General features: G+C 39.3%; 1 protein-coding gene across 1 annotated transcript in view; it reads left to right on the top strand.

The window, feature by feature from the left end:
* ADAMTS9 (ADAM metallopeptidase with thrombospondin type 1 motif 9) overlaps positions 1-22,109 on the top strand; it is a 146,410-nt gene that overhangs the window by 97,652 nt on the left and 26,649 nt on the right. The window contains exon 28 of the mRNA XM_072421214.1: positions 11,899-12,066. Coding sequence (XP_072277315.1) covers positions 11,899-12,066 — 168 coding nt within the window. The remainder of the gene's footprint in view (positions 1-11,898; positions 12,067-22,109) is intronic.

The raw sequence follows: 22,109 nt of genomic DNA on the forward strand, positions 1-22,109 counted from the left end.
TTATTCACCAGCAAATTAATTTTATTTAAAAAGTTTAATTTTTTTGGAAGCCATTTCAGTACATTTTGTCAAAGTAAAAGGGTAATACTAAACCTTGTGTTTTATATACATGCATATGTCATAGTAGCCAGTTCAAAATTTGTTGAAGGAGAACATAAATCTAGATGTAGGCTTTTAAATTTCCAAGAAGAAAACAACTATTACTTATTTATTGCCCTTTCCACTATATCATATTCAATATATATATAATGATATCAGCTGTATGGGACTAATCCCTTACAAAGATAGTTTGTCATCGGGTGTGAGATGGTAACAGTGACCTGGGCACATATTTGAAATCCACTCCTGGTGGGAGCAGCTGCAAATGTGACAATTAAGCATCTATGAGTTGTGAAATGCATTAGTGGGAGGTGTGTGTGGAGGAGGGTGCTCTCATATCATTGCCATGCTGACCATTCATCTTGACAATTAAGCATCTATGAGTTGTGAAATGCATTAGTGGGAGGTGTGTGTGGAGGAGGGTGCTCTCATATCATTGCCATGCTGACCATTCATCTTGAATAAACATTACTTTTATGAACATGCTTCCCTTTTGTGTTTCAGTGTTATATACAAGCTTGATTTTGAGGTCCGGTCTCTTATGAATGTAATAATAAGTAACAGCAGGCTGTACATTACCATTATTAGATAGTAAATAAGTCATGCTAGCTAGGAATGGCACTCTCGTCATGGGACAGACATTGACAGTCATTTATAAACCTCGCAATTTCTTTTTCTTTTTTCTGGACATAGTAGTAGGTGATCCATTGACTTACATCGTGGCTGCGTACTCCTACTTTATTAAGTGGGGATCAGCAGAAAATGTTTTAATAAACACCCCTGTTCTCCACTATGGGGTTCGCCACTAATAAAGTGGGCCTTATAAAATGACAAAGGGATTTAGTTACATGAGCAAATGAGGGACAGTTGGAAGCTATTGTTTGTTGTTGAATCTTGCAACTCAAAACAAGCCTATTTATTAGCGAGGTAAGGTCATTTCAGAACCTCAATTCTATTAATAAAGAATACATTGGCTGCCCTTTTCATTTGAAACTTGTAAGTCTATTTATGAAGCATTGAATTTGACATTCACCAAACTTTTTCTATTGGAGAATCTTCCAGGTCCATGTATTTTCAACTGCAGCGATCAATTCTCCATCAAAGGATGTATGGTGAATATTGGATTTACTGCTGTATAAAGAGATCCTTTAGACTTTCATTGGCCAAGGTTGAAGGTGTACCACACAGTAACATGTGGTATGTAGTTCTACTACAAATGCTTGTTTTGTGCTGCCTTTCATATGGTGGCAACCATCTTTATTGGTGAAATCGACCACCAGTAAATTACTAAAACTGACTAAAAAACATGTATGATATTTTCCAATGTTTTAAACTTTTAAATTCAAGTGCAGATAAATACCTGGTAATTTCCCAGAAGTAAAGTTTGCTCCTACCTTCAGCCTTGATATGGTAACAAGGGAGATAAAATAAACCTGATCACTTTGGAGGTCTTGGAAAACAGCTTTTGGTCCTTCATATTGGAATGGGTGGAAGAGGTCAGATTTGTAACACTTTAAGGGCTTTATTTGGTTTTCTAGATCCCTGTTAGCCAAAAAGGGTACCATACCTTGTGCACGGAGTTTAATTCTCTGTGGTTCCATCAGGCTTGTTTGCAGTGCATACCTTGTGATATATTATTAGAATACTGAAAGAGAATCTATACTTTGCCCATGCAGGTAAAGCATACAGACCTTCACACACATTTTCCTTTCACTCCCATAAAACCCTAATCCCTATGCAAGCTTCAATTAATAGCTCACCCAGAACTATGAATGCATATGGTAGGTCATATTCTCTTCCTAAATCATGCAGCCATTTAGCTCCTTACCCCATCAGCCCCTCACTACTCTATCATTTGTTAGAGTAGTGGCAATATATCCAATTTTTCCCCAACTGCATATGAGCTATCCTCTAACACAAGTTCTGATACACAGAGTGCAGTGCATAGCTGTCAAAATGACAGAACAGCTCTGGTATTTACGTTGGGATTGCTCCTCTCCCATTGCAGTCTGCAGGGTTGTGCTGCCGGTGTCATAGACCGGTCCTGCTCCTCATTTCTGTATGAATAAAAGCTACAATTTTTATAAATTCATGTTAGTTTTTTTGTGTATAACATTTATTTAAAATTCATATGCAACATTTTCCACTCTGCATTAGTTCTTTCACAATGCTGTGTTAAAATGCTTAAACATGGCTCCTTTTCTTCTTTTAGTGGTGAGATAACCCAGGGTAGGGCTTGGTCAGTGTTTCTTTTTTTTTGGTTCTGGAATAGTTTTTTAATATAAATAAAATTTTATCCATGCTCCTGCGATGTTAATCTTTCATTTTAATACCAGCTTTCAGTTAAATGACACCAGCGGGGTGTATCAACAGATGCTTCTTCTCCTTAGGTGTCAACACTTAATCAATTCGCTTGCAGGGTTGTCACCTTTTTTGTGTGCTTCTTATTTAGACTTCGAGCAGTTGCGCCAATGTGCAGTGCACTGGCGCATTCTGCCATAGTTACCATGGTAAATCTGTATGAAAAAGCTGCCACGGGAGCACAAACACATCTATAGAAAGATCATGCAAAGAGCACAGGATTTGCACAGCAGAGAGAAAACGTGAACAATGTAGAGGGAAAAATATGTTTTATAACAAAAAATATTGCAAATCTGTTTTACTTAATAAGTAATCTTTGTTGAGAGTTACCTTCAGCCTGAACCCTACTTCATTTACCAATAGTGCAATCTGGTCTTTGCAGACTATTTTATGTTACATTGTATTGGGAGTAACAATATTCTGTACTTTTACAACCTAAAACTAAAACTTGAAGCTTTCTTTAGGGAGGTTGTGTTCTTGCAGTTTGAATTTGTATTCATCATTAACATAAATACAAATGATTTATTTGGCAAACAAAGTCATGATTTTCCAAATGATGACATACTGTAGATGCACTTTTTTCCTAACAAGTGTTAAATTGGTGTGGGACCAGCAGGAGATTACCTTAATGTTTGCTCTTACCTCTTTTGTGTGTTTTGTCATACGCATGTGTGATGGTTTCAACAAAATAAAGTGTGTTTTAGCACACAGGTGACATCCTTATTCCTGTTGGATGAACAATTTAATTTACTCACAACATTTATTGCAGATTATGTTTATGATTGGTTAGCAATATTTACTTTACAAATACGACAACATTTTGTTGTTGTTTTTTAAAAAACGTTCATACTTAAAATGAGCTATCAGTAGGAGGATAACTGTATACACCAGTATTTCTCAACCAGGGTTCCTCCAGAAATTGCTGGGGGTTCCTTAGGCAACAAGCAATTTGTAATTCTCCAGTCAGTTTGATTGACACCAATGATCAATTATTTGTAAGGATGGCATTCTTGCCTCTGGCCAGCAATGTAATAGATATTCTTCCAATTCACTATCACTCTTAGATACTGTGAGCTGTGCGCATTGTAATTATAGTAGGGGTTCTGTGAAGACCTAAAAATTATTTCAAGGGTTTCCTTCATGTTAAAACGGTTTATAAACTCTGGTATACACTATATGGCCAAAATTATGGGAACACCTTTCAAAACCACTGAGTTTAGGAGTTTCATGAAAAAGATACTGTTAATGCTGCAACATACACAACCTTTTAGACAACGTTATGTTTTAAACTATGTGGCACCAGTTTGGGGAAGACAATTTTCTGGTCCAGCATAACTGTGCTCATGTACACAAAACCATAACGGAGGAACTCAAGTTGCCTGCATAGAGCCTGGACCTTAACCCTAATAAATGCCTTTAGAATGGGAGCTGGGTTTTCTCAGTTAACTTCACAAATGCTGAATGTATACAAATTTCCCCAGGCACACTCCAAAATCTTGTGGAAATCACTCCTAAAAGAACAGGCCAACTGTAAATGAATGGCCACTGTTTTGGAATATCCAACAAGCTCATATGGATGCAAATTCAGGTGTTTACATACTTTTTGCCATACAGTGATATACAGACCCATTTATTAGAGCTGTAATATGATGAGACATGAATATGTCCTTCGTATCTAGATTTAAAGGGCTATATTTTTGTTATGTATGCACATTAGAACCAGCATATTTTCCCTAAACTTTTACTAGCAACAGATGCAGGAATTTAGATGCAGCACTTAGATGTTTGTTTCCCAGCTAGATGAAGAGCCACTCCTAATATGTACTGTAATAACGTCATAAATCATTCTCTTCCCCCAGAGGCCTCTAGTGACACTATAACACTGCTTAGAACACAAGGACTGAAATCTGGAAGACCCACGGTCACTCAATCCTTCGCTGGTGCTTTTTTTTTTGTTTTTGTTATTTTTAGAGAATGTGGCCTAATGTTCTGCGTAATGTAACTGCAGTAATTTATCCTTGACTGAAGTTAGCTGTACAAAATACTTTGCCTGCCAGCTGCTGTAGATTCTTTCCAAACAAATGCTACTTTCCTTAAAGAGAACCTGTGGGAAAATAAGTAAGAATTTAAACAGATAAAGAAGAACATCAATTCTTAAGACATATCTTTTATTTGTATATCAGTCAGAGGACCACTGCTTTGGCCTTTTCTGATCTTCCTGTATTTTTTAGATGATGGGGGAAAAATGTGTGACCAGTAACTATATAGGGACAGACAGCTCTTTACCTGGTGCCTTTAGGAAATGTCTGCTATGGCTAGTGGTGAATCAACTCTAGAAGTATAGAAGTTTGGATCCTGAAAGGTATAGATGTCAAGTCACCCAATATTAAGGGTTCTTTCCCATTCACCTAAGAGGTATAGATGTCAAGGCCCTTGATATTCAGGGTTATCTCTCATTCCCATGAGAAGTATAGAGGTCAAGTCACCCAATATTTAGAGTTCTCTACCATTCTCCTGAGTGCTAACGCCAGGTCACCCAATATTTAGGGTTCCACTGCTTTGGCCTTTTCTGATATCCCTGTATTTTTTTGATAATTGAAACACTAGCTGCTGCTTTTAGGAAAGATCTGCTGTGCCTAGTGGTAAATTGAACTCTAGAAGTATAGAAGTATGGATGTTATATCATCTGATATATAGGGATCTCTTCCATTCTCCTGAGAAGTATAGATGTCAAGTCCCTTGACATTTAGCGTTCTCTTTCATTCAAGTATAGATGGTAATATTTGGGGTCCTTCCTTATTCTCATGGGAAAAAAAGATGTCAAGATACAAAATATTTAGGGTTCTCTCTCCTTCTCATGAGAAGTAATGTCAAGTTCCTTGATATTTGGGGTTCTTTCCAATTCTCCTGTGAAGGATAGGGAAAGACATCTCTTTACCTGATGCCTTTAGGAAAGGCTTACTGTGGCTAGTGGTGAATAACTCTAAAAGTATAGAAGTTTGGATCTGAAAGGTATAAAAGTGAAGTCACTGAATATTTAGGATTCTCTCCCATTCTCCTAAGAAGTATAGATGTCCAGTAACTCAATATTGGGGTTCTCTCTCATTCTGCTGGGAAGTATAGATGCTAATTCACTCACAATGTAGGGTTCTCCCCCATTCTCATGAGAAATATAGATGTCAAATCACCTGATATTCCATGTTCACTCCTATTTTCATAAGAAGTATAGATGTCAAGGCGCTCAATAGTTATAGTTCTCTACTATTCTCATGAGAAGTATAAATGTCAAGTCACCCCATATTTAGGGTTATCTCCCATTTTCCTGGAAAGTATAGATGACAAGTCACTGAATATTTAGTGTTTTTTCCTATTAACTGGGAGGTCAACTAAATTTCCCATGACCTTCCAAAATGGCATGCATTTCTTAGAGACGTACCCCACGAACCAACCACATTTTCTGCCTGTGAGGCTGATACAAGGGCAGTTTGTCTAGTCTGACCTAGTGGTCACAAAGGAGAACAATGCTACTGCTAAGGAATATATTATAAATATTCTTTCCATTCTAACTTTTACTGTCATGTTTTAAAATAGTTTCAGTAAGATGATTCAACAGTTTCTTCCAAAAAAAAATTGAAAATGTAAGGTTGTCCTAGTTATGCCTTTAGGATGAAAAGCATCTACATGACATATGCTCAACATTCAGGGCTCATAAATTACCATTCTTAAAATAAGTGTCAAGCTTCTTTCTCTGCATATGGCGTGCACATGCTGAAATTACATATCCTGCATCCAATCCTACTGTGAGTACCTGGAACAAAAATTAAACATTGTTATTTTTATGAGAGCACTTTTTTATTAGAATTGTCAGGCACGCTGTAAACACATAGAGATATTTTTGTGCATATGCAGGCTAGATGTTTACCATTACACACTTACCCATTTACCCAGTAAAGGTGTTCAAAGGCTACAGTGTAGTAATGCATGCCTCACTTAAAGCAAACATGTAACATGTGTAGAGGAAGAAAAGTAATGTTGAAACTGTACCAAAAACTCCATAAGGAGCCACATAAAAGCTACAATAGTGCCAGACCAATAGTACCAGACCCTCCATGAAAATATTGACCTTCTGAAAGTTGGTATATATGTAAGACTGCATTGTGGAATAAGTGTGCCTATTAGATGGAAATTTAGATTTTCAGAGTATTCCAGTAAGGCATTGTGGGCACACAGTGATGGTAGAATGTGGCACAAAAGGATGCCAGCTGTTTGGCTTTAGTGTTACTTTGTTGTCTCTTAATACTTCACAGGGTTACCTAAAAAGAATGTGATAATGACAATGTACTTTATTACCAAAAGGTTTTGGAAACCTCACCATTACTTCTATATGTGCTTGTTGTTCACCTTATTCCAAAATTATGGACATCATTAAGGATATGCCTCCTATGCTTGGTAGTTATAGCAGCCTTCATTCTTTTCAGGAGGTTTTCTACAAAATTAGGATGTGTTACAGTGTGAATTTACACCTATTATGCCAAAAGCGTATCTGTGAGGTCAGGTCATTCAAGAACGCTTTAAGGAGAGCTCAGAACTGAAGGGCCTGATTTATTAAAGCTCTCCAGGGCTAAAAAGGATACACTTTCAGCAGTGAGCCTGAATAATCCAGCAAACCTTGAATGGATTTATTAAGGCATTTTCAATCTGTTAGCAAATGTTTTCATTCCTGGAACAGATCCATTTCAGTATTGCTGGATCACCCAGCTTCTCTGATGAAAGTGTATTCTCTCTAGCCTTGGAGAGCTTTAATAAATCAGGCCCGAAGTCTATGTTAGCACAGGTTTCCTTAATAAAATCACATTTCAGACTTGTGATTGACCACAACGTTCCACTGCAGGCTCAACCAAGCTCAACCCACTCCCGTTCAACTAAATAGGAATAGTTGGGGAATATTTCATGCATGAGTTTGCACACAAACGTGGTGGATCATGGCACAGTTTCTTGAAGTGACAAATTGCTTCTGGCCAGGGTGTTGCTGTTCTTCCTCCGGAGGAAGAATGGTATTGCAACTGCAAGGGTGATGCATGCAAGTGGTTACCTGGGAGCAGGTAACCACATATTTTTCTGCCGTAAGTGTGAAAGGGGCTTCATTGGTAAGTTATATGTTGTTTTGAAGGGAAATATTCTGTTTTTAAGTACGACATGTGTAAAGTAACCAATGGGCCCTGGATCTGTATAACTGTTCCCTCGTCTGAAAATAGCTACACATGTTAGGGAGGTAATTGCAGTGAAATGCTGTTCGGAAACTGTGTTAACCAATGTATAATAAACAAGCTATCCCCCCATCAACACTGTAATACATAATCCTGTTCTACCATCTGTTTGAAATCTTTGCTATTTTTCAGATTTTTCCTTCCCGTTTAATTAAACCTGCAGAAAGGCACTGTTAGCGCTGTCGGCATTTGCCCGATTCCATTCCTGTTTGTTTTGTTTTAAGGTTTGACTAGAAAGGAAGAAATAGATTATGAGAAGTGGAAACATATTGGATTTGGCTGTTTGATGAATAGACGGAATGTGTATTGTCTCTGGAGACCTAAACTTTTTTTTATCAAAGAAGCTGAACAAAAGATGAAAATAGACTCAGGATACTCCAGGGGGGTTTAAAAGGACACTACCTGAAAAGGGCAAAGCTAGAGTAATGGCAGTCCGTTTGTTTCCAATATATTGGCAAATCCTGGTTGGCTCCATGACCTCCATGGAGAATATATACTTTCAGCTCTTTATTGACTGGAGGTCATGGAATCCTTAATGGCTACACCAATCATAGTGTCATCACTATGTATTAGTCATATATTAGTCAATAACGCTATCACATTTATATTCACCCAAATTTTTTTTTTTTTTTTTTTAGAAAATATATGGCTTTTTTTGGTACATTGTTAATAAGTACCTTTTCTTATTTCAAGCTATGAAAAGGACAAAACATTTGATTCCTTATATACACATAAAAGTTTGAAGAAAGTTTTAAAAATGTTTTAGTTCATGAGCTTGTACTGAACACAGCTGTCAATGTGCCTTTCTGAGACACAGTGACAGCTGAGCTCACAGGTTTGTTTGTAAACAACCCCATGTGATCGCCATCAATATCTTTTTATAGTTAACATATGATAAGGACCAATCATTGTCATTCTTAGTTATCAATGTGAGACCAGCATGTTCAGTATTTTGCTTTGTATTTCAAATTAAACAACAGCATGTAGATTAGTGTTCTGGTGAAGCATGGCACTGCATTGAGGAAAGTTAATTTACAGAATGCAGTTGAAAAGTTGGCAGTTGGAGTTAGAAAAAACTTGTACTGATGGAAAAATGGAAACTGCTCTTGCTAACTTCCCTCTGAAAATGTTGTCTGTCTCAGGTGCAGTATTTTCCATTTTCCTGACCTAGAACAAGCATGCAAAATTAGAGTAAAGTCACCTACTGGTCTACATACTGGTTCAGAGTCAGTGGCACAGAAAGTTTTAAAACGGCTGGATCTTTATAACAATGATATTTCATACATATTTGCTTTTTAATCTATTTCAATCTATGGTTTTTATATATATATATATATATATATATATATATATATATATATATATATATAACTATATATAAAAATATGTTATGCATATATAAAACCCCATTATCATTTTTTAATTATGAAGCATCTCAGTCCTAGACTGTTGTCGTGTCTGTTCCTTCTGCACTGCATTATGCAAACTACAAACAGGCTGAATTTAAACAAAGCCTGTCATCCAGCAGCACATACTATACCTTTGCTCCCCAATTCTTCATTTGGCCACCTGGAACAAAGAATACCCCTTTAAGAAGGTGCATGTGACTGATGCACCTTCTCTCATTTGTACAAGGTGATAGGCCCAGTGGGGGCAGGAGGTCTTCTTTGGCATCAGTACAGAACAATGAGACAACAGGAAAGGAAAGTATATGCTTTGGGAAGGGGGGCATTAAATCAACCCTGTTGCCCTGCATAGGCACAGCTCATTAAGCACATTAAAATGTCTGCAGCTATGCATAGGTTTCTCCTTTGCATTTCCTGTCCATCTGAAAGTTACCAACACCAATGTACCAATTGGGAGTCCGTCAATGCGTGGATATAAAGGATATTAGATTTGATTTGTAATTGTTCCTTTCACGTCATTTGCCAGTATTTTTAATGATTACTAAGACAGTCTTCCTGTGACTGGCCTGACATATCTAATTATATTTGATCTTTCTGAACATTGTATTTGCCTATCCAGTGATGCGGTTTACTGACCATACCAAATAGCATTCTTCTACTGATAAAAGCACAGCAGTCAGGGTAAGTGGCAATGTCAAGAGCAGTAGACAGGCTTGGTGATCAGGCACTCTCTATTCAGCATCTTTTTTTTCCTTTGATGTTTTATTTCTGCACCAAAAGAATATGTAAACTACTCAGAATAATATTTGTTCCAGCGATAAACGTTGGAGCTTCTCAGTCCAAGAAAGTCATGCAGAATCTTGGAGATTCATAGAGGGGAGCAAAATGCACCATGCTGTGCAGGAGGCCTTCGCTACAAGCAGCTGTCATGGCTAATCTCTGTCACGACACACAACTCTTTTGATTCCAACATCTTTTGGAGGAGCCTTATAAGGAATCAAAGTGAATTTGTTCGGTGTCGGCATGCCACAAGTGTTCAGAACTGAAAATGTTCAGTGAACCTGCTCAGAAAGGTTTCTTGGTGGTGCTGGGATGGTGAGAATATTGCTAACAAGATAACACAATTTGATTTTCCTGGTGTTGCGGGATATTATTTATCCTACTTGTTTTGCTTGAAGCTAAACTCAAGGCAAACAGTTAAACACACAGTTGAAATGCATAAATGGGAGCTGTTTTACTGGTATAGAGATTTACTTAACCCTACCAGACAACACAACAAGTCTGGTAATCTGACTTTTTTTTGCTGTTGACTTTTCATCCCAGCCCCCAGCCAGAAATCGGACGCTGTGAAAGCAGGAGAACATAGATGGCTCATTTTTCGGCTCATCCCTTCTGACCATTTTTCAGCACATGTGCACTGCAGCTCACTGATTGGCTCCTAATGCTGCTCCTCCCTTTCCAATCTTGAGTTATACAGTAAAGGGGATTACAAAAAACTGATATCAAACTAGGTGCTTAAAAGTGCATTAATTGAGTTAATGAATTCATAACTGTATTACTTGGTGCTTTTTAAATATCTGATTGAAGTTTAACTTTGGAAATTTCTTGTTTCATTCATGACCTGAAAACTTGTGTCTGTAGGAATTTGTGCCTTAAAAAGATTCATCTTGCGGCAGAATAATGTTCTACTATACAGTATATAGATTGATGAGCACCCCAATGTTGGGCATCTCAGTTTCGAAAAGTTGGCCATTTTTGTAAAGCTGCATCAGCCTCTTTCCTTCTGGGAAACTTTTCACAAGATTGTGAAGTGTACTGTGGGAGTTTGTGCCCATTCAACCCCATTTGAAAGGTCAAATTTTTATGTGTCTTAAGAAGAGTAAGTCCAGGACATGGACTGGCTTTCAAACCGTGAGCCAAACCAGTCCAACCTGCTTTAGTAGACTACCTGGAAATTTGAGAGCACAGTGTTCCCCAACACACCTACTGATGGCTCCTTGATGCTGGTCACCTAAAGAAGGCTGAAAGTGTATCTAAACCCAAAAACAAAAATGTAAAATATAGCAACTTTCTAGTCCTTAGATGTAATTGATTCATTATCTGGTCTTCATTATATTGGACATTGTGACAAGGGTGTATATGCACCGTACTGCAACTTTTCCCATCCAGGGTTCAGTGGAATCCCAGGGTATCTCCAGACCCTTGGCTGATTGACCCCATATTGGATGATGCTTCCATAGCTCTGAGGCCAAAGTCATGTGGAAGGACCAGCAGCACAACATTAAAGATCATTCTAGCCACAACTGTAAGATGGCATTCTTTCCGCTGGCCACCAGTGTGAGAGGCTTTTTTCTCAGTGACCCCAATTAATTGGTTTTAGCATTGGTTCCCTGGGACCTAAACATAATTATAAGAGTTCCTTGGGGTAAAGGAGGTGATAGAAGCCACCCTATTGTATCTAGAAGCAGCACCCTAGTACAAGAAGTGTGTTATGACTTAAGAAGACCTTCCTATCTCCATAACAGAGATAAAACTTACTTTTCACTGGTTTTAGGAAGCACCTGTGTGGGGAATTCTGTGAAATCTTGCAGCTGTTACTTAGATTCATAAAAATGTAAATTGAGAAGACTTGCCAATTTTAGTACAGCCACTGTGATTCCTGAATAGCATTACCAGTTAACTAATTCATTTTGATTGAAATTGCTGCTTGATCTGCTCATCCCAACAAGCACAGACAGTAATGCTGATTTCATGTTGCCTTGCAGTGCTCTGTATCCTGTGGACGAGGTGTTAAGACCAGAGCGGCTTATTGTGTATCAAAAGATGCCACCAACATTGGACATGAGTACTGTAAACATTTAGCAAAGCCAAACACGCGCAAGAAGTGCCGAGGTGGGCGATGTCCAAAATGGAAGGCCGGAGAGTGGGGAAAGGTAAGAGTCTAGCTGGTTTCTGTGTTATCTAAACTGAGTTGTGCTCATAAGATCTTTTATATATCTGAGCAGCTTGGTTTATAATGATGGCAGTTAAGAGGTGGTGACTGGCGTGCTTTGTGCTGATCATCTGTTGATGTTTATGTGGTCATAGTCAAGTCAACAATCAGGAAGCATTGCAGACATTAAACAATGGATAACTGTATCCTTATCACAGCATGTCATAATAAAGAAAAACTGATCCTATGAATATGGTGTGCAGGGCTAGCTGGTATTCAGATGATGATAGAGTGTCCCATCAAGGCTCCTCCAAGGTTGCTCTTTTTGCAATGATTTTAGAATGGGATCGGCAGTTGTTGTGGGTTGGTTTAGTCATGTAGATGGTATTCTCCATGAATCAACCTCTAGAAAAAGAGCAAATATTGTTTAAAGTGAAAAATGATTTAACATTTCCAGTAGTTCCACTTTAAATGTTGTTTTTCTGTCCACCTAAAACTCAGATTTAATATTCCAGTGGAAGCTATCTACAGATGTTTGTGTTTTACGACTGCCTTTGTTTAGTGTTGATACTTCAAATATGTTTATATCTTGTATACCGCTCTCACAGTCTGTTGTGATTGAATAATAATACATTGTCAACACATCTTACATGATCAGCATTCAAAATTGAGTTTACCTACTTTTTACGGTGCTGGGATCATGTGACACACTGTGCCAGCCATGCTGGTTTGTTCAAGCTTGACAGCGAGCAAAGAACGTCAAAGAAAAAACCTTATGAATAGCAAATTAGAAATGAGCAGAATTGAGAGTTTTCATCAGTAAAAATGTGAGTTTTTTTAATAAAATTTCACTATTTGTGCAAAATACATGAGCCATTGGGGAAATGTTATATGAACCCAAGAATAAATGTACTATTTATTAATAAGAATAATAAGAATTATTTCCAACAATGTGTTAGCATTCCCAGCTGTGAATACAGGCTACCTCCTCCATATGTAATGGAAATGAAAAGAAAGGGAAATGTTGGGGTACACATCGGAAAAGCAGCCCAGGGTGATGATTCTTGTCCATAAGGACAGAAAAGTGAGTAAGTGTTGTCACTCTAGGACAGGAGGTATGTTACTGGCAGGTGAAAATAAAACTAGTGATCAGTTCAGTACAGTCCGCTGTAAAATGCTCAAACATTGGTTTATTCGGTAGAACCATTTTTGCTGTTCGTCTGAACTTACTGCAGTGAATGGATCAGATTGTGAGTAAGCACTAATATTGCTTTATACCAAATATGCCCAAAACATAGCAAGCAAGATTACTGATCTGACTATGGTGGGTTTAGAATCTGAAGAAGGATATAAGGTTATAAGGAAACAGTAAGCACTGAAAATGGAAATCAATAGGGTTATTGAAGGATCTCCCAACAGAAATCAGGACAAACTTTTCATTGCCTAGGCACTGTCAATGTATCATTTCTAAAATCAGATTATTGCAGGTATTATGGTGTGGTGATGGGCAGATGGTTAATCTCCCATTGCTGTCAGCAGGATTTCTGTCTATCTATGGCCACTAGAGGTTTGCTAATCAATTCTGGATCTGTTGATGGACTGGTAGAGATAAAACAGGACACACATTATTGATTTTTGATATGATATTGCACAATGTTTTCATGCAGTGTGACCAAAAATAGCATTATGGAAAGCAATGGCAATCCATGAAGATTGCGTGTAAAACACTCAAGGATCCTTTCCAACGACAAAGGACTACACGATGCATGAACGGTGCTGTACATACAGCACCGTTCATGCTCTATGGAGAGGGGAGGGGGAGAGCAACAGAGCGGCACCCTGCTGCGCTCTCTCAACCTCCCTTTCATTAGGATCGGTTGTCGTCCATCGTCCGTGGATCCACCAGGACGGTCGTTCGGACGATGGACGACACCGACTGTACACACGGCAGATTTTCGCCCGATATCTGGCCGATGCCGATTATCGGGCGATAAAATCTGACGTGTGTACGCAGCTTAAGTTTGCCATCGAGAACATTGATTAGTATTAGTGTGATCAGGAAGTTACAATCTGCTTAGATTCTAGAAGCTTAGATTTTGAACTCATTGTTCATGTTTTGATACAATTCATCCAATTTATACAAGCCAATTTAAATCTGTGTAACTGTCTTGTACGTGCATGATGATATAAAAACCTTAAGGCAGTAGCTGCAACTTTTTTCAACACACACATTGGGCCTGATTTGTTAAAGCTCTCCAAGATTGGAGAAGATAGACTATCATGGGAATAGCCAGGTGATCCAGCAAACCTTTGATGGAAAATGCTAGACCAGATCTATTCTAGGCTTGTTAGATCATTCAGGTTCTTCCATGAGAGTCTGACTTCTTTAGTCTTGGATAGCTTTATCAATTCAGGCTTATTGTTTTGCACTAAAAGATATATGTGTTGTGGCACATTTTGTAAGTACAAGTGGCATTCAAAATGAATGACATAGCAAAGTTCAAAAGCTACTAGTTTTGGCAATGAGCCCTTTAACATGCATTACCATAACTCAGCAATGTGAATGGGTTGCACAAATTTGTGACCTATCACCTTTTTGGGACACAGACAAGTTGCCTATCTACGTGAACATACCTATTTTACTAAATTCGGCCAAATTAGGTGAAAGAGGAGTTACAAGATAAGTGTAGCCACTATAAAGTTTTAAAAATCATATCATATTCGGCAAAACATTATCAATTGCTTAACTCTGACTACTAACCACAACCACTTATTGCTTTCTACAACCGACTGTATATATCAATATCATGCTCCTTACGTGATTATCACATTTCATTCCGGAATTCCAATTCTAATTTATTCAACCTGGGAGAATTCAGTGTTCCCACCTACCTTTGTGCATTTGGCTTCTCCACTTGCATTCCCCATGATATGAAATAAATCTTGAAGAATAGCAGGACCCTCCTTTAATAGCCTCAGCAGATCCAAGAACATAAAGATCTCACAAATAAAGTTATGGTGAGAAATGTAACACAGATACCAAAGAGTAAAATATCAGTTTTAGGCAGACAACCACGTGCCAATGCATGTTGATCTCATGCATAAAATCACACTTATTCAACTCAGGACTAGCGCCAAAGTTACTAGACTTGTGCCTATCCTGAAGCTTAGCACACCCCTTCCTAAAAACTGCCCACATTGATTTATATCCAAAAGTGTGAAACCGCCATCAGTAGTTTCACTCGAAGAACAAAAGTGTTCCATAATTGCGATCCCATACTGAGCCTTATTCCTAGGAAGGGGCACGGGTTGGCAAATGACCATGACCTTGATAATTAGGGGTGGCAGGACTTCCCAGTTCCCGCAAAGAAAAACTCCCAAGCTGTCAGCTGCAGTAATCCCATCTGCAATGACTGCTGCTACCTATAGATGGTTGACATGTGACCTCGGAGCCTCTACATGGGAACAACTTCCAGTAAAATGAAGTTTATTTGCCTCTGCATGTGGTACCACACAAAGACATTGGCCATCTGGTTTGGATTAGCAGTTGACCGTGTTGTGTTATGAATCTTCCTGTTCTTCATAGTTTTTTACACTATTGTTAAATAACAAAAAAAAGTTCAGTTCAGGCTGTATGTTAAGTTGTTAAACTGTTTCCTATATTCACAATGATCCTTGTTTCACTTCCCACCTGGCAATATATTGGAAGGTTAAAGCAAACCCTGCCACTAGTCTGCATGTCATATTAAATTATCCGATTCAGTACTAACCAGAGATTTGTGACTACAGGTGCCAGTAAGCTGGAGTATTAAAGCAAAAAGAGCCAGGCAGCTAGCATTTTTGGATGTGATTGTGACAAATATATTTCTTAGTGAAGCTGTGGCCAAACTAGGGACATGCAAGTCCTCACATATTCTAAACAAGAAGTAAACAAACTTCACTGACAGCACTGACCAATGTAGTTCCAGGTACTGTAGAACAATTCATCCTCAATTTTCACAGCAGAAGCACTGAAGTAATTCCCCCAGCAGTTCAGCTCATCCTGCCCCCAAACTCAGTACTGTCTCAGTAGCTCACCCTCCAAGCATAGACTCAGCAACTCATCTCACCCTGCTCTCTGCTTTTAAGCAACTCAGCCTACTTTACCCCCTCCCACTTCCCAACTGTAAATCAGCATACCAGTTCTCACCGATTCTCCATCTCAATAGGGACTGAGGAGCTCAACTGACCCTGCCACTGACCCCAACAGCTCAGCTCTCTATGCACCCCCTCCCAGAAGTGACCCAGAAGCTGAGTTTATACTTCTCCCATCTTGGAGCAGTTGCTCTGGATCTTGGCATATACAGCTTCCTCCTCCCAGCAGTGATTTGGCACCATAGCTCACCCTGCTTCCCCTTCCCACAGCGTTTGCTCTTTGCTTGCATTATAGATTAGAAACATGCCAAGTCACTGCTGGGAAAAAAACAGAAGGCATCAGGGCCACCATCAGAGGAGGACAAGGGGTACTGCCGAACAGGGCTCTGATCAAATAAAAACTTGACATTTGCAATGCTGGAACTTTTAAACATAGGGCCCAGGAAGTTTACCCAGTATGGGGCCCAGAAATTTCCGAGGGCAGCTCTGGAAGGCGTTGGTCTGCTATAAAAACGTTGAGGTGGGGGAATACCATTTGGGTATATCCTTTATGGCCTACTTGCCTATGTTTTTGGAGTTTTTATAGAATGAAACAAATTAACATTTTTCAACTTTTTATTTTTGTCTCTGAGCCCAAAGCTCACCTCTATTATTTTCATATATTTATATCTGTATATTAAAAGTTACAACTCTCCACATACAGTAAAATTAAAAGTTTACAGTTTTCATATGATAAAAAAATAACCGGATTTACAATATCACTGTCTGTTGAAATATTCTTGTGCCCCTTTCACTTCTCCATCTCCCCTTTCTCTCCTCTTTCTCTCCTTATATGATAAATCATTTGATTTCATCTGTTTTATCTTAGTGGGGCCCCTGCATAATAATAATATCTGATCATATAATTGACAACAAATGCGAGTCGTCCATATTGTACTAAACATTCACCTGGTCATACACAAGCATCAACTACCGCTCGTTCTATGGCCGTGAATTGAAGAACACATTGTAGGCCAGGGAATATCTACCTTCTTCCCAGTGGTGGATGTAGCCAACCGTGGCTCCAGCACTGATGCCCCCTCCCCCACACTGATTGACCTGTGGAGGTCCCTATAGGCTGAGGAGGGTCCAGTGCCCTTATGCATTGGCACACTTTGCACCTCCTTATATGTGCCCCTGCATGTACCCATCAATGTCTTCTGCATGGCTTATCATCCAACAGATGAGACTTCATATAGGAAAATCAGATTGTACAATAATATTATCCTATGATAAGAACATGGGAAACACCTTGCCTGCCAAGGATTTGTATACTTATGGAGCCACTTTTGTGATCCAGGCAGGTCCTGAGCTTCCACTGCCCATATAACACTACAACATGATCCAGACATGTCCACAACCTGGATTGGACATTGAGAGAGCAGCAGAGATATAGCCATCCCCTGATCGCTTTTCACCTATCAGGAGGGAAATGGGAGCTGGGTCAGGATAGATCTTCCCAATAATTGAGCGGACTAATGCTATTGAAATGATTCTTCTTGGAGTAGTCGATTTTCCAGCTAGGGCGGGTCCTAGCGCTTGCTAATTGCTGCTGGCCATCAGCCTGATGACCTCTAGTGGCACAAAAAAGTACTGTAGTGCGCTGAAGGTAAATCTTCCAGTAAAAATGCATTTTTTTTGTTTTATATAACAGACTATAGCTTTTCATTTGGATTTTTGCTCCAAATACACTTACAGAAAAAGAAATTAAGGGGAGTATCATTTTTACAGTTTAGTCTTATGTGACCCAGAAAGCTATTTTTAACATGAAGCTGCTATAAAAATGTATGTAGTACAGAGAACGTGTTAGCACAAGTGTTATGTACAGATCTTCTCTTCCATTAATGGTAAGTCATGGAGGAAAACACAAGGAAAAAGAACAATTACATAGCAGAACTGGAAGCACTTTGTAAACTACTGCCAAGCTGTTCTGGCAGGCACCAACATGTGCGGTATATACCCCATACCAGGGTCATATGACCTGATACATGTATGTACATCCAGAAAATAGAACACAATACTATCTCAGAATGAAAAAAGCAAAGACACAAAAGATTCCCTTTAAAGGAAGTCTGCACTCATATAAATATGCCTGACACCATTGCTGTCCTGGTCCTAGGACCAGACTTGTCATGTTGATTCCTTGGTGTCAGTACATTCCAAGTCTGCAGCAAGTTATAATTCTTAACCTGCACACTTATTCTATGTAAATGACAAAGAAAGAAATTGGATTCATAGGGAGGTGCAAAGTGTGTAAAGGTCCTGGATTCAGCCAACAGGGGTCTCCACAAGCCAGTTCAGCGGGAGGGGGTCCCAAAACAATTCTGTGCAGGGGCCCACTGTTACGCCATTGAATAGTTTAACATGACAACTTGGCAATTAGATATTCCAAATAGATATAATATTATAGCAGTGCCAGCCTATGTCCTATAGTTTGGGATTCCTAGGCACCCCCATTCAACTACTATTTGGTTTTTAGTGCCCACTGTACAGTTGTAGTGCAATTCTTCCTCCATGGGAGGAAAAGGAACTGGATGGCCAAAGGTGACTGGTCACTTCCAGAAACTGTGCCGCAATTCACTGGAAATGCAGCCACATGCAAACTGGTGCACATAATGATTCCAAACCACTCCTATTCAGTTGAGTGGGAGCACGGCTGAGCCTGGGGTAGAACGGTCAACCCTATGTATTCTTTTCGTAAAAACTGAATTCAAAGGAAGACTCAAGGATGTAGCTATCAGGAAGTCCACCCTAAGAAATAACACATCCTGCAGCTGGAGTACATGCACATAGAAAGGAAGAGCTTGATTTATTAAAGTTTTCCAGAACTAGAAAAGATAGCCTATCATGGGAGAACCTGCGTGATCCAGCTTACCTGCAACAGATCAGGTCCACGATTGAAAATATAATAGCAAATTATTTTTAAAAAAATCTGTTCCAGGTTTGCTAGATCACCCAGGTTCTCCTATGATGATCTTTCTTCTCCAGTCTCAGAGAACTTTGCTAAATCAAGCAGAGATGACGCAAGAGGTCACCAGCACAAAAAAAAAAGATAATCACAAAAAAATATATATCATTACATAATCTTTCAGTGACAGGTCCTCTTTAAATGCTCCATATTTAAAAATGAGCTTTCCAGTTCTCCTTTAAATACATCCCTACAGTATGTGTGAGCTCCATTGATAACAAGATGGTTGATCACATTTACTATGAGAGCAGAGGAGGTCACGCGGGGCTGCCAGGAAACAATTCAATTCCCTGCCATTGATAATTCACAGATCTCCTGTTTTCATAAATGCCCGGTGTCCCATCGTGAATTTTTTTGATGTGTGCATTCATGAACGTACCCAACAAAAGATGGCACAGACATGTGGCACGGCTAACACAACATGCTGAAAACACACTGGCTAGACAGCGCAAAGCTGCGAGAAGAGTTGGCAGAAGCTGTGAGAATTTGATGTACACGGGGCACTGCAAACACCCATAGCAGGGGCACGTATGGAAACCAGAGGAATGTGTCTGTGCCGCTACCAATCAGGTGCAACCATGAGCCCTTCTAATATTTGCTGATTAGTTACTAAAGGCAATGCTGGCACCCAAGCCTGGTCATTAATTTGGGGATTTTTATTGTCACTGAAACTCTCTTAAAGCTACGCACACAAGATAATCTGTTCTGATAGATCATCTGATAAGTGTGTGATATAAAAAGTATCCAATGATGTAAACAATGATAATAAACATGATTGATTATACTGATGGATTAATTCTGGTAATTATATATCATCATTTATCATTATGGCCGGATGATAGGTAACAATCATGCACAGTACTACACATGCGTGACCAGTAGGCATGTGACAAACACATGTGCAATCAGTACTGTGGTCTGATGAGCTCTGGGAATGATCTCTTCATTGATGTGTGTATAGCAATCCAATAGGGAATCTTAATCATAGACTTGATTCATGGCCTATAGGGAATTGATAGGGATCATGCTCATAGGAAATGAAAGGGGTTCATACCCATAGACAATAAATGGAAATCATACCCATGGACAATGAATGAGGTTCCGCCCCATATGAAATGAAGTGGGACAGTAGTGTCAAAAATCGAAACAGTGGTTCATTATGAACCTGACCAGCGGTTGTGGCTTCCAAGCAGCTGGCAAGGTGCTATCCCCCTGAAGACACATCTATACCTACCACTCATCTGAAGTTAGCCTAAAGTGCATGTACACATTGGATGATCTCTACTAATACAAGTCAATGGGACACAAAGAAATGAACCCCTTGTGTGGTTAATATTTTAATGGCTGTTAAAGAGACCCTGTCACTTCCAGAATACAGAATCCTGCTGATAGGTTTATAGTTATAAAGTGTAGGCTCCGAGAGGTGGAGGAATATCCATACATCAATATGCTGGGGCCTAGCATTTGGGCATGTAGAGAATATTGATAGCTGCTGCAGGTATGTGTAGGTACCCCAGCATGCCATTGCTCTATATCTCCATATCTCAGCATTCCTAAAGTGCCAGAGTAATAAGGATGGAAGAGTCATTGCGAATTAAGCATTTGCACCCCCTGGTGGTGACATTGCAAATTGTTACAATGTCTCACTACTCAAAACTTTTTAATAGTTGTGGGTAGTGCACTATACATTAGGGATGGTTAGAACATCTGTTAGTTTATCTTGCTTTTAAAACTCAAACAAGTCAAACAGTGAAATAATCTGACTTTATAAGGTTTTTTTATCCTCTTGATCAGCTGGGCATAATTGTCTCTATCTGGAATATTCTGGTTTTACACTTATAAGCCCAACTCTAGACAAAAATAAATCCTGCCTTGAATCACTAAAAAACTGTGTCATAGACAGAGAAGTCGATTACATGACTTTGGAAAGGCCATGTGACTAGGCTTTCCTCCTGAATTGTTTTTTATTGCCCATCTATTAAAATGAATGAGGGTTTGCATGCTTTGTGGACTGGCTACATGAGAGGGTGCTTTCTGGAACCCAGCAATCAAATTGTTATTTGCAGGCAGATCTGATTTAGAATCATTGTTGGGGAAAAGTAGCGCCTTCTCATACTCCCTAATGGTGGGTGCCTAAAAAATGGTGCAGTTACTGATTTACAGGTCATTTGGTGAATGTTGCAAGCAGTATCTAGTCCTATGGAGGAGTCAGCAGGGTGGAAGGGGCAGCAACCACCTATAGCAATGCCCTACTGGCAGCTATGGGTGCAGCTGGCAGGCTGTGACCCTCCAGGAAAATCGCTGCATTAGGCAGCACTATGAACAAAGCCTTAGTATGTACACCATGGTGGACGTAGCCAACAGTAGGCCCCTGTGTAGAACTGACTTGGGCCCCCCCGTTTAGAACTGACTGCAGAATTTCTATCTTGTACCCAATGTCATACCAAGCCAACAGTGGCTTATGAAAGTCCATGGCCCCCGTGCACTGGCACACTTTGCAGCTCCCTATGTCCGCCCCAAAAGTACACATTGATACATAGGGCTCTGATATCCTCATTAGAATTCTGGAGTTTCATAAAAGAGACCTTACATATTACATTGCAATAAATGAGATGCTATTAGGAATAGGACATGGAAACTATTACCACACCAAGCCAGAATAAAACGTTTATCGTCCATTTATGAAGTGTGAAATAAACAAAGGCAAGAAAATGTAAAAAGAGAATAAGTGCTATGAAATGTATTGCATGCCTGTGTGCTGAATGTTTGGAGCCACCAGGCTGCCCATCTGACCGGGAAATGAGCCCCAAGATAGATTCATATATTTCGGGAGGGGTCACACATTGCTGGTTGGATTTACAGGTCATTTTATAATATTAAAATATTCTTTCTGAAATTTTAAA

The sequence above is a fragment of the Pyxicephalus adspersus genome, chromosome 8 (assembly GCF_032062135.1).
Source record: "Pyxicephalus adspersus chromosome 8, UCB_Pads_2.0, whole genome shotgun sequence".
In the NCBI taxonomy this organism is placed as follows: Eukaryota; Metazoa; Chordata; class Amphibia; order Anura; family Pyxicephalidae; genus Pyxicephalus; species Pyxicephalus adspersus.